At 36.5% G+C, this 22,961-nt stretch overlaps 1 protein-coding gene across 1 annotated transcript in view; it reads right to left on the bottom strand.

Annotated features, from left to right (window-relative positions):
- The window catches only part of SUGCT (succinyl-CoA:glutarate-CoA transferase), a gene marked incomplete at both ends in the record, with an annotated part of 354,974 nt that overhangs the window by 282,937 nt on the left and 49,076 nt on the right, over nt 1-22,961 (bottom strand). Inside the window, 2 exons of the mRNA XM_082046307.1 lie at nt 7,398-7,493; nt 21,450-21,593. Coding sequence (XP_081902433.1) covers nt 7,398-7,493; nt 21,450-21,593 — 240 coding nt within the window. The remainder of the gene's footprint in view (nt 1-7,397; nt 7,494-21,449; nt 21,594-22,961) is intronic.

Genomic DNA, 22,961 nt, shown 5'->3' with positions numbered 1-22,961 from the left:
GGTTGTGGAGTCTCCTTCTCCGGAGACATTCAAAACCCGCCTGGACACCTTCCTGTGTAACCTCATCTGAATGTTCCTGCTCCGGCAGGGGGATTTGACTAGATGATCTTTCGAGGTCCCTTCCAATCCCTGACATTCTGTGATTCTGTGATATGCGGGATGATTACGTCAGAAGTCACCGGATGATACTGCTACACAAAAATTTTTGAGCGCTCTTTCAGACTGTTTAAACATGTTTCAGCTTTTGAGCAGCTGTACTGTATAATTACATGATGACCATGAAACACTTTCAGAAGAGCAAAAGCTAAATTGCCCTGGATCTGATAAGCAGATTAGAGGAAAGCGGTGATCCCATTACAGTCAATATCTCCTCTACAAGCCCACAGATGCTGCTTTTATCCCTTTCCAACCAGCTACAATTTGAAGAGCAATCTACTGATCAGGGCTCTGTTGCACTGCCCTTCCTAAGAATTACAGTTTGACATGGATATACAGATCTGTAATGTTCAGTAACCCTGCAACATGTTTGGAGGCTCACCATGCTGCTGTGAGTAATACAAACTAGAACTCTCACCCCAGCAATGGATGAATGCAGAGGAAACAATGAAGAATATACATAAAAGACAAATACGTTCACTAAATGACACTGAACATTAGCATACTTGTGTTCTGATTCTAGTTTCATTAGAGTTCTTCCTCATGTGACCACAAACAAGTAACAGGCTAATAATCTTAATGTACACCCATTTTAAATGTGTGTAAATACATATATAAGTCCAAATACATATATAAATACATATGTAAGAATGTTTTATGACAGACACAAAATGTGACACTTGCCAGGGACAGATCAAAAATGAGACTGTCTCAACTATCAGCTATCATTCCTGAACGATAATCCATCTCTATGTGGCAAATTCAAAGTATAAGACCCATTAAAAAACATCTTGCAGGCAATTCTTAAAGTAGAAAGTGCAGGAGGAATTCGTTTAGGAAAAAAAGTATCGGGTTTTAAATTTAAAATGCATTTAATTTCCATCCGAAAAGTTCCTGTGCACAGGTATGAAGCTGTCAATTCTATGTGAATACAAGGTCAGCTTCTTTAAAGTGCTGTCTCTCTGATGGGATAGGATATTATGAATGAAGTTATAACTATATATCCCATTATACACTGAGCCTGTATCTAAAACCGCCTAAGGCAAACCTACTGATTTAGTTTCCAGACCGCTGCTCTGCCAAGGAGAGAGGCTTGACAACTCATTGAAGGACTATCACCATAAAGGTATCAACATAATGTTGTCAGGTTTGAATAATTAGAATTCATTTCTCATAAATGGGCAGCTTTCTACAAGATTCCCACAGATGATTACTGTACCTTTTCAATTACTGAAATGGCAAGGAAACAGAATCCCTATGCCATTCTTAACAAGCAGAGTGCCAGCTGTGGTCCCTTATAATCACAGTAACTCCAAAATGTTAGTGCAGTCAGTAGTTTAACTAGTCATACCACAGTAAGACAGGAAGGAAAGACACAAGACGACAGAAATTCCTGCAAATTATATCCTTTTCTTGTTTTACAGACTCTAAGATGACAAGAGGGCTTTCTTCTCTTTCTCATGCCTTGTAAGATAAAGATAGAAAGGAAGCAGCTAGTTAAAAAAAACAAACCTGTAGGTAAGTAGTTAAGGAAGATACACTAAGTCGCTGAAGTATCTGGAAGACTGAGTATTTATTATATGAGTCAAGACATCTATCTTGAGGGTGGCCAAACTGTCCTTCAGAAACTGTGTGAGAGAGCGTGCTTTGCTGCTTGAGAGCACAAAGTTTCTACTCAGTTGATCTGTGAACACATTTAATTTTCATGTCCAATAGGCAATGTTTTCACAGTGATATTTCATTGCTCAGAACAGCAACGTAGGACAATGCTGCCCCAGGACAGTCTAGATAGTCCAGGTGAATATTCTGTAGATAAGGTTCACTGAGTAAGAAGGGGCATCTTGCATTTCTTCAATCTAGAACTCGCTCTAAAAGAATCTGTATCGTATCTCTTTCCTGTGGATAAGTTCCACCTTCTCCTAGATTGAGCCATTACAGAGCAGGAAGATTTTCTTCCATAACAACCATTTTGGACTTACTTAAGAAGGAGAATCTCATGCACAAAACAAAACTTGGCAAACAATCCAAGTTCTATTCTTTGTTGATTTTGATTCCAAGACACATTAACTGCAGAAGCATCCCAATAAACCACATAAAGGCAGAAAGGAAAATGACTACACATCACCATTCTTGTGTGGAATAAGCTGTTTGAAATTTCTAAATGATTGGCATTATTCTGTTGCCCTCTCCACTGAAATAAGAAAAAACAAAAACAAAAAAACAACCACACCAAAGAGAGTCACAAAAAGTTCTGTGAGATTCTCCAGAGCTGAGTTAGGAAAATTGGTGTGCATTGTGCCTTCGTATGAAAAGTATCTCTGCCAGATGAATCAGGTAATTAACAACTTTCTGTAATGAGACACAAGTGACAGGAGTGGGATTTTCTTTGTAAAACTCTTGGACAGGATGAAATTCCACAATTAAAAGTATGAGATGCAGATGGTAAAAACAATTAAGAAATATGATTACTATACTAATCTTCTTGTGAGCTTATACTTTGGTTTTCATAACACATTTCAACTGCATGACATTTGACACAGAGACAGTTCACAGAATCATAGAGTTGAGTCAGAAGGGACACACAAGTATCACAGAATCACAGAAAGTTAGGGATTGGAAGGGACCTCAAAAGATCATCTAGTCCAATTCCCCCTGCCGGAGCAGGAACACCCAGATGAGGCTACACAGGATCATCGAGTCCAACTCCTGTCCCTACATCTGACAACCCCCCAGTTCATACCATGTGTCTGAGGGCATTATCCGGTCTCTTCTTGAACACTGTCAGGCTTGGGTCCGTGACACATCCCTGGGGAGCCTGGGGGGAAGAACCTTTTCCTAACGTCCAACCTAAACCTCCCCTGGCGCATTATCCTGCCATTGCCTCGGGTTCTGTCATTGGCCACTAAAGAGAAGAGGTGAGTGCCTGCCCCTCCTCCGCCCCTTGTGAGGAAGCTGTAGTTCTAATTAGAGCTGTTGCTTTAATATAAAGAACAGTGATGTTGGGTCTGATGAGTTATAACAATGCACAGGTCAGTCAACAGAACAGATAATTGGTTAAAATAATACTTTCTCTTCTGCCTTGTGGTTCCAACTTCTGTGCAGAATGGCTGTCCCCTTTGTGCATTGTGAAAACATACTGAAGTATCCTTGAGAAGACCCTGTGAGTCTTAGGACCAAACCTGGAACAGAAATAATATCATATTCATTGAGGGGGGATGGGGGGCGATGAGGCGGGGGGGAGGGAATACCTGTAAGAGCTTGGTTTCACCAATTTTAAAGAGACTTCCCTCAGTATGTCCCAAGAGAAAACAGCCCTATACCTTTAGCTGAAAGTCTGCCTCTGAAAGTGCTTGCCCTGCTGGCAGGGTGATAAGCTGCCACATGAAACATCCTGTAAACATGCAGCTTATAGTAGACTTTTCTCAGGAGAATGAATAACCATTCCAAATGGGCCCACTGGAAGATGAAAAAGTGAATGTCTAGATCTCACACCGTACAGGAAAGACAGCTACATTGCTGAAACCACAAGAATGAGGGAAGACCTTATCACCCCAAATGAAAGACAGTAATACAACTTTACTTTTCAGCACAATTATGTAAACCGGATGCTTTTAAGCCCCTGATTTCCTCTGGATAATCATGGAGCAGCTGTAGCTAAACAAGGTGTCTCATTATAGAAACTTGTTTAAAAAAAATTGCAGTAATTACATTCAAGATACAGCCCAGAACTCAAGGATTTTACTTTAACACTTGAAACCAAGCAATTTGGGATCTGATTACATGCCCTATCACAGGAGTGACCCATTCAAACAACCTCGCTCTGATTAAAAATCAGGTATGTTCAAAGTAGAGAATTTCTCAAGAAGTGTTCAGCACTCAAAAATCAGTTTCTGATCTTGATCGATTAGGATCTAGAGTTCTCCATCCTTTTGGCACATTGCAAAGTTCACCTCCATAGAAGACCTATGGCAAACATTTACAGACAGCTTTACAAAAAAACCTGAAAGATATTGCCCACTAAAAAGAAGTTCAAACCCTTTCCTTTGGGTTGTGGTGATGAGCACACAAAGCTGAAAACTCTGACATTTCACAGGATCATGCCACAAAGTGAGCACATTATCAGCAAATGAGGAAAACCTTGAAAGAATATGAAAATCCTTGCACAGCAAACTTTGCATCTCTTTTATTAAGAGCTTATTTCTCAGGCCAGAAATAGATTTTCAAAGGTTCGACACACCTTGGTAGTTTCAGGAAAGAAAAAACTCAGTTGCCCATTAATGCTCAATTTGTACATTTTCAAATACAAGGAAAAACAAGAAAGCTCGATCCAGAGAATACATTCAGGGACAAATTATGCTGTTAATTGTTCAGGCAAGAAGCGACAGGGAATTCAGTGAAATTACAGCGACATACTCTAAGTTAAAGTTGGCCTCGTAAGGAGAAAGAAATAGAGCCATTTGCAAAGGTATTATGAACAAAATTATTCAGTTGAAGCTGAGTGAAATAAACGCAACAATAGCATTCGTTATACACTACTGAATGTGTTACACAGAGCAGTAGAACACTTACTCTAACAATTGCAGCAAAAAAAAGTACTATTTATGTCCATATTTAAGATACATTTTCATTAAATTTTGGTCAGGACTCTAGCATGACTGTGATCGGACTTCCATCACACGAAAAGATGACAGAAACTATTTATATTTTGCCTTTCTAATTCTGCAAAAGGATCTCTCAAGTTTACCCAGTCTTCCATGATTTATGTTAAATCTGACATGTTAGTCTGACGATTTTTAGTGGAATTGCAGGCTCTATAGCACTTCAAAGTTATAATTTACTACCTGTATGAAAACTCAAAATACACCAAATGAAAGCCAAATAAAGTTGTGGACATATGGAAAACAAACAACAGTTTGCTACCACATTGGTCTTGAAATATATAGAAATTCAGTTTTCTGAGACGTGATTTTTATTATTTGAACAAATTATAGTTCACTTGCACAAAACATCCTGAAACAAAAAGAACAACATTTATTTGTAAAAATTAGCACTGTGATAGTCACATATTAGTTTAGTAAGCAAATGACAGTTTATTCAATAACTAGAATGAGGGATGAAAGACAGGTTTCAGAGTTCTTTTCTAAACTGTATTATAAATGAGCTACCGAAGCAACTCTAAAAGCAGTACAATAGCAATGGTGAGGGTTAATTCAAGCTTCTGAAGAGCTTTGCAGTCTTAAGTATAGCTTATGTTAGTAAAGCAAAAAATAAACTCTTGAAAGCATAATATATTTATGGTTACAATCAGAATTATAACCATGTTAGCTGATGGAATGTTTACAGATGATCCATAAACACGCATAGCTCCACCCTAATTACAAGAAAATTCACATTAAAACTGTTTATAATATTGAGGTAGTATTTCTACTATCAAGTTCAGAAACAGCATACGGAAACAGAGGAACCAGAGCTTAGACAGGATATTTTTTTTAATAGTTATTTACATGTTGACTCATCTAGATTAAACCAGAAGATAGCTAAAGAGTCTCCATGAATTTTGAATTATATCTGGAGAGCTATGAAAAAAAGAAAAAGGATATTCAATGTATGCTTTTCATTTTGGCCATGGAAATAGAAAGGCAAAAGGAGATAAAAGAATGCAAGTTTCACTTATTCAGCCAAATGCAGTACTGTTAAGATAAAACATTTTGTTTAGTCAGGTTTTTGGTTTTGCTTATACAAACTTTGTACTTTCAACATACCAGAGTTCAAAAAGGGATGCACCAAAAGGTCACATTACAGCAACAGAGCAGAATGTAACTACTTGCATAGCGGATGCCTGGTTACAATGGGTCATCCAGAGCTGGTTCTAGAAAACACGGCCACACAGCTACATCACGCCAACCAGAGAGTGGCACGGCCAGAGCTGCGCTGCACTACACCTGAGACAAGAACACTGCACTGCAGGGCCAAACTCATCCTTGGAGAAAGAGTTACCACATCTCCTCATCACACTGAGAACGTGCAATTTGTTACAGCAGAATGAAAACAAGACAGTTGACTATGCAGCAGTATGTACCGAAAAAGTCTCCTGCCTCAAATAGATGCAGCTCTTCCAGAAACAATTGATTTTGGTTTTACACTGGAGGACACCTGGCTGTGACATTAGTCAGTGTTCTGCATGAATACGGAAGACTTTTACTTAAGAGTTTGCTGGCTTTGTGGCTTCAAGCCACAAGCTTGTTATGATCACTACCACCTTCACCACTGGGAAGAACACAATACATTGAGTTTCTCTCACTTTCTCTAAAAAGAAAGGAGATGGTAAAGAAACTGAGTGGTGTTTAGATGCAGTTCTCCCAGACAAATGCTGGGAACTGTCCCCCTCAGGATTTAAAGGACTCCAGTCAGAAATTAAGAAGTCCAGGCTCTGCCTAACTAGTTGCAAGCATGACTACTTGATGAGAAGTGCCCCAAACAGATTCTTTTTATTAATTAAATATGTGCTCAAGTCTCTGTAAGTTAGCATGACCTCCATCAAGAAAACAAAATGATCAGCTAGGAAAGAACAAAATTTTCTTTGTTTACTGGAAGAGCTTCCCATACTAGCCAAAAATAAGATAAAACTTGCAGTAATTTTTTTTTCCTGTGCTTGTTTATATGATGAAGGTCATGTTATTTTAAGGAATTTCAACCCTTCATTAGATGTAGCAGACTATGAATTCCACTGGGGAGATCTGAGGTTTAGTGAATTCCTTTTGCCAACCTGTTGTCTCACTGAGCAACAGTGATTTGTAGCAAGATCAATGGAAAATGATGAATATGTAGAACTCCCAGATCTTTGTGATCATTTAGACTGTTCTTGTAGGCTCACAAGATAAAATACCAGAATTCGGAGGCAAAAGATTTCTGTTTTTAACTGGCATGGAAGTCAGGTAACCTTTTAGAAAAAAGACAAAAAGAAGTTACTCTGTCAGGTGAAAACTAATCAAGTCATCATACTAGCTTTAAAGTCATCCAATTTCAGCAAACACCTTTGATCTATTTCAGTGTTCTGTTACTAATCTGCTGCCGATGAAGAAATATGCAAAATGCAGAAATGACAGTGAACAACAGAACCTTGTCCTACCTGGACACAGACACTGTACAGACTACAGCAAGTCACAGAAGTCAGTTCTCAGTCTCTTAATATACAAAATCATGAATTCCAAGAGCAAAAAAACCTAATGCTTTCTACTTACCTGATATGGAACAATACTCCCATGAGCAGTGCCCCAGCGTTTTGCTTCCATTTTGCAATTAAGGTAATTAGCTGCTACATGAGTGAGACATGCAACCTGGAAATGGAGAAGAAGTAAAGTACTCAGGAAAGCTGAAACTTCACTAACAAATTCTTCAACATTTCTGTATGTTTATATGTGCTTCAGATACACAAGTTAAAATAGTTACATCACAAAACTATTGTTTATATATTACCTAATACGCACACTTCTTTAATACAAAAAAATTCAGGCTATACCTATATTATGGAACTGTTTGTATCAGAACAACTCAAAAACTAATACATGTCCTATAACACTAGTAATGCTAGACAATCTAGCATTAAACTACCCTAAGAGATAAGACAGAATTACTCTAAACTTTTTGCAGAATGGTCAACTGCAGCAAATTAAAAATCAATGTCTTGTCCAAAGTCTGGTGGGAAGCATGATGGATTTGTGGGATAGAACTCACATTTCTTGAACCTCAATCCCATGGTTAAATCACAAAGGATTTTTCTCAGTTACAAGATTACCTTTCTGTTTTCTCCTACGCTTCTCATTTTACATGCCCAAGCGATGGAAAATACTTGCTCTGTAATATTAATTAAGTGGTAGCCCTTGATAAATCATCTGCCATTAGAAGATAAAGAGAGATTTATCAAGTTATTAGTCAGGCAGACAAAACCGGAAAAAGATTAATTTTGTGAAAAATATGGCATGCTAATTTAGTAACCATAATTTGAGGAGATAAATATATACTTTATAACCACAAATATATCTTAGGACAAAGAAGTGAAAAATTCATGATGCAGTAATGCATGAAAATCAGTGGCTCTGTTATAATCAATGGCAGATTCTTTATTGTTATTTCTTTGAGAATACAGTGTGTGACTATATATCTGAAGCCAAATAACGCAATAAAGCATTAAAGTTAGCATGCAAGGTTATCGCTACTGCACCAGACACAAACTATTTGTTTTATGCTGTTAACTAGTTGTGCCAGTAAGTGCAACTGCTTGCCTAAACATGCTTGCCATGTGAATATTTTTTCCAAAAGTATTATTTTCTTCATATTTCTCCCCTAGATGGAAGAAATCTGCTACAATGATGCAAGTGCTTACACTATTCTGTGCCTATTATCACTAATTACTTCAGAGTCCACCATTCACATACCAATATATGAGTTCTATCAGAATTTCTAGAAAAATATTGTTATTTTCATTTTCTTTTCCTTTTTCCATACATGCTGAAAAGGCAACATGAATTTGTCACTCTCACATTTAAAGCAAAGCAAATATTCAACCCTAAATCATGGATACAATAACTTAGTCAAGCAGAAAACCTAGGAAAATATACCACAAATAATAACTTATTATAACTGCTGCCAAAAATATGTCTATATATACTAACTACAAACACAATGCCTTATTCCTGAATACTATTAGAAAACACTTTGTAGTTAAGATTTCAGCAGCAGCTTATTATGTCCCAGTGTCACTTCATTCAGCTAAAATGTTGAACACTGTCTAGAGTTTGTCCTTCAGTCCCCAGGAAAATCTCAGCAATTAAAGAAACAGATCTGGGAGCTATGTAGAAAGGGCTTTTTCTTCCGGTTTGCAACTTTTTTTGGCAACATAGAGTGAAACACGCTATTATAGCAGAGAGAGTTTAATGAGTCACAAAAGTATGTTACTTATTGATAACATTTACCCCAGGCTTATCATTCCTGTCATTGTTCAATTTGAGGTCACACTCCATAGTGATTTTTTTTCTACCACAGCAAACAGCTATGCAATGATGATGAAATATTAATGGTTAGATATTCTTGTGTATTGTTTGTGCGTAACACTACACAGCTGATGGTATTCCATACAAGTTTCACGGACAGGTGAGATTCATCCACTACAATGGGCTTTAACATTTAAAGACACAAGGATGCCCTCTGTGATACATGCATTTAACTTTCCACAATTCTGGAAGGAAACACTATACCAAACTTAACTCTAAGAGAGACATAGTGAATTAAAATCTAGTGAAAAAGAAATCCTTAAATATTAAATAAAATGGAGCCAAGATTTCATTCCCTTTCTTTGTGCTGTAGAAATAAATGAGTTTCATAAACAAAAAAAAAAAAAAGAAGTTTCACAAGAAAACTCTCTCCTTAAAAAAAAGATCTTTTTAACACAGTGTTGCAAATTGGTTCAGTTTTATGAGATTCATATAATTATTTCAATGGTCAAAAACATACACATCTAGAGTTCTCCAAAGCACATGTTCACAGTACTATAGGGAAATAAAAATAAAACATAATAATTAATAGAGTCTGGGATTACACCAATGAAGCTTTTGCTCAAAGACTTGTTTCAGTAGCAATAGACACTAAATGTCAGGCAAGTCAGAAGCTTAGCAAAGACTGAGCAATTTTGGAACTAAAAGTTGCTTAGACTACATTAAGGCCTCAGCAGTTCAACAAGATACTTAGTCTGAAGAATAATTCAATCATTCCATTCCAATGTACCAGTCACTTGCTTGAATGCATATGCCTATATATCCTGCTGAAATGGGCTTACTTATTGCTTTTTAAATAAATTATGAAGGAAAAGCCCTTCTGGTTCCCTTTGGATTCCTTTTCTGAGTGAGGTACGTTGTTCATAGTCAAATGAGCCAGCCAAAAAGAATTAGTAGCAGTAGAAGTATCATCATCATACAAATAAACTTATATTGACCATGTCCAAGTAAATATTTCAGTGCTTTGTGTTATGTATAAACACACTTAGTTGAGTGAACTCTGTGGCCTTTTGCCCCTTTCATAATAACTCTCTGATGAATTCAGGAGCCTTAAAAGATTATTCTATTTCTACTGTCCCATGAAACTGCTACAGACAGTCCCAGGACTACTGTGCTTCTCCCTTCCTGGCTCAGTTCATTGTCCCTGGTCTCTCCAAAGATGTACTCTCACTAAAAAGGCACTATTCAAAAAAACCTTTCAGCATATATATGTTATGTCCTTAAAAAAGAACACAAATCATTTATCTACCTGTGCCTTTACAGTTGTTAAGCAAACTAGTTAACTATAAGCATAAAAAAGATATCCTAACTGAACATTTCTACAGACATCATATTCCCTAGAAAAAAAAAGTTTTTAACAAACTAAGTGCATTTCTCTAAATTCCTCTGTAATTCAAGACTCAGTTAGAAGCTCACTGCCAGAGACACTTCTTGCATTACAAATATCTATAGTACAATCCATCACTCAAAATGAAGTTTGGGTACATCTGTATTACATATTCGGTTAAGTATTTTTAAATCTATATTTAAAACTGTTTTCCTGGGGTGAGATGGGATCCACCCAAGGGTTCTGAGGGAGCTGGCAGAGGTGCTCACCAAGCCACTTTCCATCATTTATCAGTAGTCCTGGCTAACCGTGGAGGTCCCAGTTGACTGGAAGTTGTCAAATGTGATGTCCATCTACAAGAAAGTCTGGAAGAAGGATCCATGGAATTACAGGCCTGTCAGTCTGACCTTGCCACCAGGAAAGGTCACAGAACTGATCACCCTGAGTGCATTCATGCAGCACACAGAGGACAGCCCAGCAATCAGGCACAGGCAACATGGGTTTACAAAAGACAGGTCATATTTGCAGACCCATTTCTGTTCTCCTTTAAGAAACAATCCTTAAAAGTAACCTTTGGACTGGTAACATTGAAGTAGGTGTAATACAATGACACAAGACACCTCTCTGTTCATTTTCTTGCAGAGACAGATCTGTGCATCCTAAATATGTACCATCAAATATCTAAAGTGTTTCTTTATTTCACATATATAAAGGGAACACACACTTCAACATTCCTTTCTGGTATTACTGTTTATGGCCAAATCACATATTTGTGTTACATACTTACTTAAACCAGAACAAAAGAGAGCTGCATTAAGGTCTGAAAAGTTATGCTCTTCTTATGATGGAATCAGACAGATGGGAAACAAGATATTAAAAGCCACAAGGTGAGCAGACAAAGAAAAGAGACAGAATTTCAAAAGATTTTTTTCAAGATAGCACATCAAACATAATTTATTACAATGAGTTCACTGAGTCAATCAATCATTTACATGCAAGTTCAACAAGTGTATATGAATTACAAAAGAAGACAGGTAACTGGAAAGAGAAGAAAATAGCATTTTAATTATATTCTTTACTTTCTTCTCCTTCCAATTTTGTGTCTGCTTTCCTGCCATGTATCTTAACAAGGCTGTGGCTCTAAGCCAAGCTATTTTTTTTTATCATTCTGTGTTTACTTTTTCTTACAGTAGGCATGCACACTGTCTTTTAGGAACTTTGAGATGCAAGCATTTTACAGCAGCACAGATTACTTATTCTATGCTATACTACTGAACTAGTAACCCAAATACTTATTTATAACTTTGTAGGAAATGTCATCCTGGAAAATTTCAGTGCAAAGGCCAATGATCTTCCACTTACACCTTTTCTGTACTTCTGGTGACATGGAAAAAAGATGTTAAAATTTTTCTCATGGAAAGGTAAGACTATAGTCCTCATTGGGTGTACACTAACAAAGCTCTCTTAAAAATCACTGATCCTGTGCTGGTACTTACCTACTGACCAATTTTACTGTTTTACATGTTTTCCCTTTTCCATGTTCCAATAAATAGCTTGGCACTAATAAATCAACATCAGAGTTTGATTAATTTTGCTTTTGCAATTACCCCCATTGTGCTTCTCATTTTCGTATTTGTATTGAAGTTGCTTCCATGGACATGTGCAGGGAGTGACCCTCAGATCCTGCTTCTTGACTATTTATTTCACTTAAAAAAAAAAAGTCAAAACCAAAAACCTCTGTCTCTACCAAGAAAACCCTACTCTTCTAGCTGAAGTCTAATTACATTTAGCCACAAGGCTTAATGAGACCAGAAACAAGTTCTTAGTAGCCTTCAGTCACTTCACTGATGCTAGAGACAGTGGACACATGTTTTATGTTACATCCTAAGCATTGGCCCAGCTGGTTCAGGACAGGCCACAATGAACAGTGCCTGTTTTACCAGTTTTTAGACAGGCACCTGTGTTTCAAATTCCTGCAAGAATGAACTGGGCAGCAGGACCCACGGCCTTGCACAGGGCAACAAAGCTGCCTCAGTTCAAGGCAGCTCATTCCACGAGGGCCCAGCAGAAGGCACAGCCTTCCTAGGAGCTGCCAACAAACACCACCTTATGCCTGGGCACATAAAGGCCTCCCATCTAGCCTGGAGTAGATTATTCTGCAGGAGCTAAAAATCAGCTTGAGTGCCTAACACCGGCAGGCTGGGTAGACATCCCCACCCACAAGCACACAGCAAAGCTGCTGCCCATTTTACAAGCAAGATTTTACAAATTCATCAGTGGTGTCCCTACATCTGTGCAAGGCAGCAGGTCTGACCTTCTCCTTATTTCACAACTGTTGTCCCATAAGCCCTCATTCACATCAGTTTTTCCCTCCCCTTCAAGAGCCAGCAGGACTGTAGCTGCTTTCGAACAGTTCTTTGCAGACCAGCAAATTCCATCAATTACTTTGACGAGGGTCTGCAAAAGCTAACTAAAAAAGTAAGACTACTATCACATCAGCCAAGGCTCACTATTAAAGAGTCTACACCCCCTTTAGAAAATGTGGTCATGATATGAACACTGTGCTCTGAGTAAAAAGTATTTTCTTCCCAGTGACACTGATTTCTTTTAATGTGAACCTTCAGGAAGTGCTCATGAATTCACCCTCTCAAAAGAAAACTCCTGGCATCTGAAGCATCAGCAAATGGTATAATCCCAGCCACAAATACAATCCTGGAAAGATAAAATCAAATCCTTCATAAGAAATAACCACAATTTTAGAACAGGTCTCATATTAGGTACTGCTTTAGGGCCTTCCAACCAGACACTTAAGCTGGTATCACACTCGGTACCAGTACCGACATGCAGCTTGTGAGACTTGCTGATCAAAGTCAGACGCTTGATCAAATATCACACGACAAATCACAGTCACAGCATTGTGTGCAATAAACTAGAAACAATAAAAAATACAGGCAATGAGCAAAACAAAAGTAACATATTTGAAGATGCTCTTTTGGACATGGATTCCCAGAGCAGAAGAAAGCTAAAGAGAACAAAACAGACTTTAAAGTGCACAATTGTGTAAATATTTTCATGTGAAAATTATGGCTGAAAACAACTCTTGCTGTATTAAAAAAAGTTTAGACTACATAAATATAGAGAAACTGGTGTATCTTTAAAAACGCAAGGCATTTGTGTAGCAGAGAACTGCTGAGTTCAGTGAAATATAACAGCAACAAAAAAGAACTGATGTACAAATGAATTTTTTAATGAACTATTTAGAGCCTACAGCAGACCAGAATGAATGCTTCTGTGCTTGCCACAACATGCAGATCACCTCCTGACTAAGATTCAGTTAGTATTAACAACAGCAAAGATTGACGCAACTAACAGATGTAGGACTCGAAATTTCAAAAACATATATTATTCTGCACAGAGTTCCAAGATAAAGTAAATATTAAATGGACTTCTGTATCTCTTTAGTATCCGCTTAAAAAACAAACTAACAAACAACAAAAAAAAACACAAAACAACACCACCACCACCAGTAAAGACATTCAGATGCATTTTAGGTGAAGGATCAGAAATAAAACTCCTGACCATAGAATCCATTAGACAGCACTGGTGTGAAGGAGAAAAAAAAAAAATAAATTAAGTGAGCTCTGGTCGAAGAAAGCAGCATTTTAAAATTAAGAATAAATTACATTTTCTTGATTAAAATAAAATACTAATAAAGATTTTCTGAAAGCGTAAAAAAAATACTACTATAATACAACCACTGGAAAATTTCCTGTTTCAGCTTCATAATAGCACAGGAACAGCTCTAAGGAATCTATCACTTTACAAAAGAAAAAAATCCAACAACCTATTAAACAGAATAACCACATTTAAAACAAACAAACAAAAAAAAAACGACCTCCAAAGTTAGTCTGTATACTCTGTGTAAGACCTTGGTGCACTTACATACCAACCTTACTCATATGATCCTATACGATTTTTCTATTGAACTTCTGACTCATTTAATTATTAAGTACTTACTGAATATTTACTTTTAACATATTTGGGAATACACAGCCCAAACGCTCCACTGAATCTCATAGAGAGCCCTACCAGGTTTCATGCACATCAGATGTCATACACATTTCACCTTCGGCCACCCTGAGTTCCTTTCAAAAGACACTTCCCTGAAACAAGGGTAATTCATCTGCCAGATTTCAAGTTTCCACTCCCAAGAATGAAGGCACTGAGTTTCTAAAGGGGGGGGTGGAAAGCCCATCAACGTATTTTCCCATAACTTGTTCCTGGAAACAGATGAATCATTTTAATAGTAGCTTTGAAAACAAATCTCTTTTTGGCAATTCCATGACATGGAAAATTCAGCCAAAACAGTTAAAACTTTGGCGAAGTTGTAAAAACTGAAATCAGACTGTGATAACAGACACATCAGACAACCTTAACTATAAACAACACTTCTACAATCATTTACTCAAATCTCCACCTTCTCTGAAGAATATGTATCCACCAAAATATTAAACGCATAACACTCTGTATTTTCACACAGTTTTACTAAGTCCAGGCAAAATTCAACTTACGAAAAGTTTCTTCTGCTACATTCCACAGGGGTTTTTTTAAGACTATAACACGTTTTTTTATATTATTCCATAATTATAGCCTTTCCCACCAAGAACCTATGTATTTAATATTAATTACAACTTATCTGGTTTTTAACTCTATGCAATGATGCCTGGTTCTATTTCATTGACTGTTTGGAAACAGCACAAATCAAGTTCTCAGAGTGGCTTCTATTCATGAGAAAAACTGCAAGCATACTTGCAAAACACAGAACAATTTGCATTTAAAAACAGCAGCTATATTTGACAGCTGAGAATGAAAAGAGCAAAACATAAAAATAAAATCAAGACAAACGGATTTCAGTCAAATGAAAATCCATTACCTGTGGCAACGGGCATCGGAATTAACTCTTGCAATTTTTTATTATTATTTGTAATAGTGTAGGATCCAGAGGCTTCAATTTGGCTGCTACACACATTTAATGAAAGATTTTATTGTTTTACTTCATCAGTAATAAGGATAGTTTTCTATGGAAAAGAAGCTGTATTAAGGTACTTTTCACTTTTTATTTTATTATTAGAAACAGTGCCATTTACAATGAAAATAGGCATACACCCAACCATTTACAGCACTTCACCTTTTTGTCTCCACATTTATCAGCATTAATACTTGCACAGAAAAAACAAGGTGTGCTTGTCTGCTCCTGACAATGTCTTTTTCATCTTACCTGTGGAGAATTGTCCCTCCACAAAAATAATAGTATTTCATCAGCTTGTGCTGCAGCAGTGCAAGTAGGTAGATTTTTAGATTTTTTTGTTTGATATACAGGAAGGCACATACAGAAATGAGCTGTGTCTGCTTGGCTGGATGAGAAACATGCAAATATTCCACCCCTACTATCTCAGCCAAGTCTCCTCTGGCCGTAACAGGATTATCTCAGCGAACAACCCCGGCATGAGCTGTAACACTGAAAGATCTCTGGATGCTGCCCATTAAGTACTTATGTGCTAATGCACTACAGGGATGATATAAGAAACAAATCCATGCAATTGAACAAAATATTTGAAATAGGATGCATCTCAATTCCATTTGCAGAATCACACTCTTATTCTAAAGTCATCTAAATAATAAACTCATTAAAAGAAATGTCTTCGTCTTCAAACTCTCTTCCATATCCACTCCAGATAGCCATTTTATTTTTCCTATGTATAAAAAGGGCATATTTTTCCTATCTCTTTCCTAGTCTTTCTCTAATTGATGACAGAGGTAGCTCAACACAGAAAAATGGAGCTGCAACACATTCAGGCTTAGTTTCATTAGCACAAGAACAATAGTAGCAAAGACAAAAAGGCACAGAATGTACTGTCAGATAGCAGCTAAAGAAATAATTCCCTTGCAGTCTGGGTATGTACTCTGTTTACAGGGTAAAGAAAGCCACTAAATAAGTCCAAGATTCATTTGGAATATGATCTACCATTGACTTTTTGCATAACTAATCATTAGAAATCACAACACACATTCCACAGAGTCCAATATTAAATTGAGTTACTGTCATGCTAGTATAGTCTTTTGGTCTATTCAATAAAATTCTGGCTACTTAAAACCCCAAGGGATAAGTTCTGTTCCTAGTTATACTGATGTCCTCAATGGAAATTATCAGGAATAGCAGCCAAGAAAAGTGTTTAATGCACAGTATACATTTGAAGAAATGTTCACATTAACTCAGATTTTATTATCTTTCCATATGAGAGCTATGCAGTGAAAAAGACAATGTCTCCATACAATACATACACAATTTTTCATCATGACAGAGATTAAGAATACAATGTTTTGCAAAGATGATGCTTGTGAAAAAGAACTCCTTATTCAAACCATACCCAAAACAAGACAACTGTATAACAGCCCTCCTAGCCGGCCTCCAAAATCACCAGCAGCAATGATCTCTGAAAGAGCAGATTTTCCTCTGTATTCAGTCAACTCACAACTCTCAGTTAGCAAGCAGAGAAGCAACAAGATACAGTCAAAACACCTGAACAGTATTTGAGTTCCAAGATTGATATTTCTCACTAAACTTACTGCTCGGGGATCCTGTGATGCCATATTTATCCTACAGGCAGTATTTAATTGTTACCAGTTTCAGCCACACTCTGTAAAAGACATATCATGGAAGTCCTAATAGAGAGCACTAAAAGCACTTAAACTAGATAAGCCTTAAACACAATCACCTTGGGAAAAAGAGACGCAGAAACAAAAACTAATAGTTTCTAAACCTCATCATCATCTCAGTAAACTAAGTGCCAAACTGAAGCACATACATGGAATACAGAAAATAATTTATATCTATGTATCTATTTGCTACGTTTTTCTAGGGTCACTTCAAAATGTTGAGAAGATTTTGAGTTTGCTATGGCACATACAAACTAAAACATAGTAATCAGAAGCAGAAAAGTGTCTGATGAACAATCATATAATACAAACAATATTAACCACATTATTCTGTCTGTGGAATTTGGGAAAAAAAATACACTCCAAAATTGCAGAAATGTTAAATGCAAAATATTTCTTGCAGATTTTCAATCCAAGAGAAACCAACTTATTACAGTATTTGATGGAGCCTGGTAGTAATTAAATACAGGAAGGATATTAAAACTTCCAAGAGATTTTTTTTAAAACCACAACAGAAGAAAAGGCACAATTGCATAATTGGAACCAAATCCAAAGACCACTTCCTTCTTATTTACTAGCATCATTTAAAGGACACTATTTAGATGCTGACGCTGAAAGTCCTGGAGCTGGCAACTGTAAATCATCTAAAAGCCAAAAGTTTCAAAGGAATTGTATGACATGGGTTAAAAGTTTGTAGATGAGAGATATAGAAAGTTAGTGCTCACTGCAAAACCACATCCTAGCAGTCACCGTATCTCTCAATAAAAACTTAGAATTCTATTTTGTTGTGGGGCAAGAAATTCTCTTTGGTAGTAACAAGCCACTATAAAACTATAGGGCAAAAACATTTGATATACAGAATTTGAAAGAAAGATGTCTTTTTAAGATATTCTAAAAATAACGTATCTTTAGAGAACAGGATTTCACTTATTGCTTGGCTCTACACAGACAAGTTAAATACTGAACAAACTTGCCAGTTAGTGGGATATTTCTTTAACAAGCTTCAGATCATTTTCATTGGCAGTTGAATTCAGTTCAACGCTCTTTGTCATTAGCATATCTGCACAGGAAATTAAAAGAATTGTCCAAGCCCTCCTCCCAACCCAAAAAAGATTCTAACATTCTCTTACACTTCTATAAGGCATGCAGAAAAGTGACTGCACAGACACAGATGGACAAGTGTATGCTAGCGTTTTTGCTATAAAATAAACCAAGTGGTTTGCAGAGATTTCTAATTATTTAACTGCTTTCACCTGTTGTTGTTGTTGTTGTGTGGTTTTGTTTTGGTTGTTTACCTTTCTGACATGGTCAAAGCCATCGATGCTGCCTAATGAAGACATAGGCATAGGCCAGCTTCACAGTTCTCAGTTCAGATGAAGAGATGGACAGAAAGTGCAAACATGCTCCTATATTAGCTCAGTGCATGAAATACTGACAAAACCCAAAAGTTTCATACAGGTCCCAGCTACCTTAACACTATTAACAGGAAGACAACATTGACTTCTTTTTTCCTTTCCCGCTCAGAGAAAACAAGATTCCTTTTTTCCTCATCAAAAACTACTGCACTCCAGTGAAACTCACACTGAAGGAAAAGTTATCACAATGCATCTGTTTGACCTCTAGATCCTACCATTAATCAACTGCAACAAGAACCTAACAAACTAAGAGTCTAGAACTTTAGATCCCTTATTGTTTTGGCAGCATCCGTGAGAGACTTGAAAATGCTATTCTTTTCAAACATTCATCACACGAGGAAGAACTAGCTTTAGATATCTCAGCTTGGTATGTAAACCCATAATCCCTTTGAAAGCATGGATCTTTCAAGAACCTGATTGTATCACAGTGATGATCTAACTTCCTTTTAGAAAAAAAAAAAAAACATTACCAGCAGAATTACTGTAAGAGCAATTACGTTTTTTACATTAATTTTTAGATTTGTGCTACCCTTTCTTAGTACACTCACCCTTAAAGTAACCATCAGTTTTGTAAAAAGAAAGATGATGAACCAGGAAAACTAGATGTTCTCAGAGAGACTCACCTGTTAGTTACCTTATTTGTATTGCCTTCATTTTAACATACTGTTAAAAAGGATTGATCACATGAGTTTATTTTTGGTACATCAGCACCTCATCCATGAATGTTTTTTCCAATTTAATAAATGTTCTTGTTACAGTCTTGGGTCAACACTAATTCAGAGTGAAGTGATAGGGTTATCTAAAACAAAGAAGCTGTTTTCTAAATAATAGTTTATACTCATACTCTGTTCCAAAACACAACTTCAGTGTAATTTACCCAACACAGAAGTAAATAACACCATTTGTTTTGCAATAAGACCATGCATGTAAGGAGTTACTTCTTCATAACTTTTACGTAACTATAATGTGATAACAAACACAGAATGAGCTAAAGTTTTTAAAAAAAAAGTCACTAAACTGTCACTTCACCATTTAGTATTTCTTCAGCTAAGCACACACAAGTCAAACACTACATACCATGCTTTGTTCACTAACATCTATCTGAGTCTTCATTCCCTTTCCTGTATATGCCAGTGAGTGGCCTAAAGGATGATGACATGGACTTCAGATGGACATTTTGCAATATGAGAATACATCTGTGCATAGCCAATGCTATCCTAACCAAGGAAAAGGATTCTAAAGACAAATGAGATGACAAAGTAAGGTGAAATAAGAGAAGAGAGTTATAGCAACATTTAATTTTAACTCTTACTTTCAGCATTTGATAAAATATCAAACGATCATCAAGAAAGCTCAATTAAGAAAAGCCAAAAGCAGTGGAACAAGGAATCAAAAAGTAACATAATTACTCTGGAAATTAATATAAATTACAGGAAATCCTTTTAATAAAATTAGAAATGAAAAAGATCAAGAAGCTGCTGCCATAATATAAAACACTATGATACCTTAAAAAAATAATTCTATATATACACAAAATATTTAACAAGAGCTCAACATACATTTAAAATATTTTTCTAAACAGCTTATTACATATTTCAAATACGGACGCAACATTTACAAATGTGATGAAGACTTCAGTCCTTACAAACACTTCTGAAACAAATGAAAAATCCTGTGTTGATTTAAGCCAGGGCTTTCTCTCCCTTCCAGATCTGATTTCAGTAGGTATTTAAACAAGCACAGTAGGTAGTAAAACAAGAGCATCTTCAATTGTTAGTCTCAATCGTTATTATCACACTTATATGTGGGAAAGAACCTTCAGAGGTCATCTGGTCCAACCTCCTGTTCACACCAGGGCCAGCTTTTTGCACACTGGGCACTCTCTAATCTCTTAAATGTACTGACAAGTATAATGTGAAGAATAATACAATTTAATAAAGACAAAAATAATGAAGTATTGTAGTAGGTTTGATTAGTACTGCATACAGCTTTTATGTACGTTCTAAAACATACACAGAAATTCCTATGTACCACATACCCAGTTGCTACCAGCAGATATCAACATCAGCAAGACAATGTATCACCCCATCACACACAGCTCATACCAACATCACTTTCTTTCTGTGAATTAAATCATCGTACCAATGGTGCCTAAATGCTCAAAGACAATTTAAAGTTCTCATTGTTTGTGGTATATAGTATACCTTTCACGATCAAAACATCTTTGTGTTCATGATTTTGATGACATTTATCTTTCATATACCTCAAAAAAATGCTGTATCTTCAAGCTTACATTATTCTTTAATTCCCAGAGGCAAAAGGCAGACCTCTTGGATTTCATTACTTTGACACTTGAGTGATACTTCATTACCCTGGGTGATTTTTTCATAAGTAATTAAGTCACTCTGGTAGTTATATCACCCAGTGCAAAGGCCTCCCTTCCAACAGTGGTTTCACCATTTATGCATGTCTATCTCAAATTATCTACTACAACCATTACTTACAATCTCAGGGATATTATGAACTTTGATTAACCCATGTTTTCAAATAACATGGAGGTCCTTTGTAAAAAGTGAAAACCAAATGTAATGCAGTAGTAAGTAGAACCACATCACATAAAATAGTCACTACCAGAGTGGCAGAATAAGGAAACTGCGATTAAGGCCATTATTGTCATTATTATTGTTGCCATTAGTTGTACTAATTTGCATTAATTTACATCAAAATGGTATTCTCAGGTTCAAACATCTACACAACTAAAAGCAATTCTTTTAAAACTCCTACCTGAGATGACAAGAGATTGCAGTCAATGTGCAGTCCTTTCCCCGTCTTATACCTCTGAAGCAAACCAGCCATAATAGCTCCGTATGTATACAACCCAGTAGCAAGGTCTGTCATGGCTACTCCTGCTCTAACTGGCTCACCATCCTAAAGAAAACAGCCCAAAACAAGACAAAACAAAACACAGAACCACAAAAACAACGACAAAAAAAGAGGCAAAACATTACCTTTTGTTACTTTTTGTTATGGTATAATCTACACAAGACTCATACGAATAAGTTTTTACATGCTTCTGCATTGCAAACTACAAGAAATGAGTAGCTCTGAGTGAGCTGAAGTATGAAAACTACCATTGAAAACCAGATATTTTTACAGTATCTACACAATACTGTATTTCACAATGCTGCAGACTGCAAGTTGTGAATGATTTATTATGCTACCTTTTCCCCTAATAACATAATGCTTCAAATCACCAATGCGAAAAAAAATATATACTGTTAGAGAAAAGAGAATCCATTGAAAACTCAATTTTATTAAGACTAGAAGCCAAAGGTCTAAATGATTTCCACAGGATGCTGACCTAGGTGCATGTCTGCTTGAAAGACAGAATCATATTGCTTTGCTCTTCTCATTCTCTTCTTCCTTCTCTCTGGCCCTCCCTCAGCCCAATATCAGTTTTGTATTTTCCAGTATACACAGGCCAGGTTTCTAGTGGGAAAAGAAAAACAACTTCGCTTTGTTTACACATGTACACATTACACATGTAAATACATGCAAAGTCTTGACCTTCTGACCAATAATCACTGGAAAGTTGGTGATTCAAATATCCTTTTTCATTGTGTCATCCCTTCTTCTGGCATTACGGGAAGAATCTTCATTTTACATCATGTGCTTCAGAACTTCCCTAATCGTTGGCATGAAATACGGCCCCTCTACATCAATGGCAGAATAAACTTCTGATTTCAGTCAAGGCACCATAGAAGCTTAAAAGTACTTCTTCTGAGACATTCTCCCATCTCCTACTCTGAGAAGTTTGAGGTTGGATGCTCAGATCCTGACAGCAATTGCCTGCCCTGAAGTACAGTCCACGAACAGCAGTACAAAGCTAATGGGACTGTTTCAGATTTTCCACACCTAAGTCTATCATAAGCCAACCTAAAATCAGTAAAGTCAATAAATACTAACTGCTTGTCAAAGTTCCCATAAATGCCTTTAAACTAATCTAGCATAAATTCAATAAAATTGAATTTACAGAATTACTTTAATCAGTCATGTCAAAACTGCTAAGTGTAATCATATCTTAAGATTGCAAGAGAGTTATCTTTATTGATAATTATTTTTTAAAAAGTGCCCTGGCTTCACATAAATTTCAAACTTTTCTTCACCTTTTCTTTTTCTTTTGCACTCCAACAGGATTTAAATTAATTCTGATATCAAGTCATATACAAGTTAAAAAATATTTTAAGAAAAATAATATTATATTGCATTATCTGTTGCATTAATAGGTCAGTTCTG

This window comes from Streptopelia decaocto (genome assembly GCF_964273445.1).
Source record: "Streptopelia decaocto genome assembly, chromosome: 2".
In the NCBI taxonomy this organism is placed as follows: Eukaryota; Metazoa; Chordata; class Aves; order Columbiformes; family Columbidae; genus Streptopelia; species Streptopelia decaocto.
Note: the sequence above shows the minus strand (reverse complement) of the source record. Positions and strands in the feature narration are given on the sequence as shown.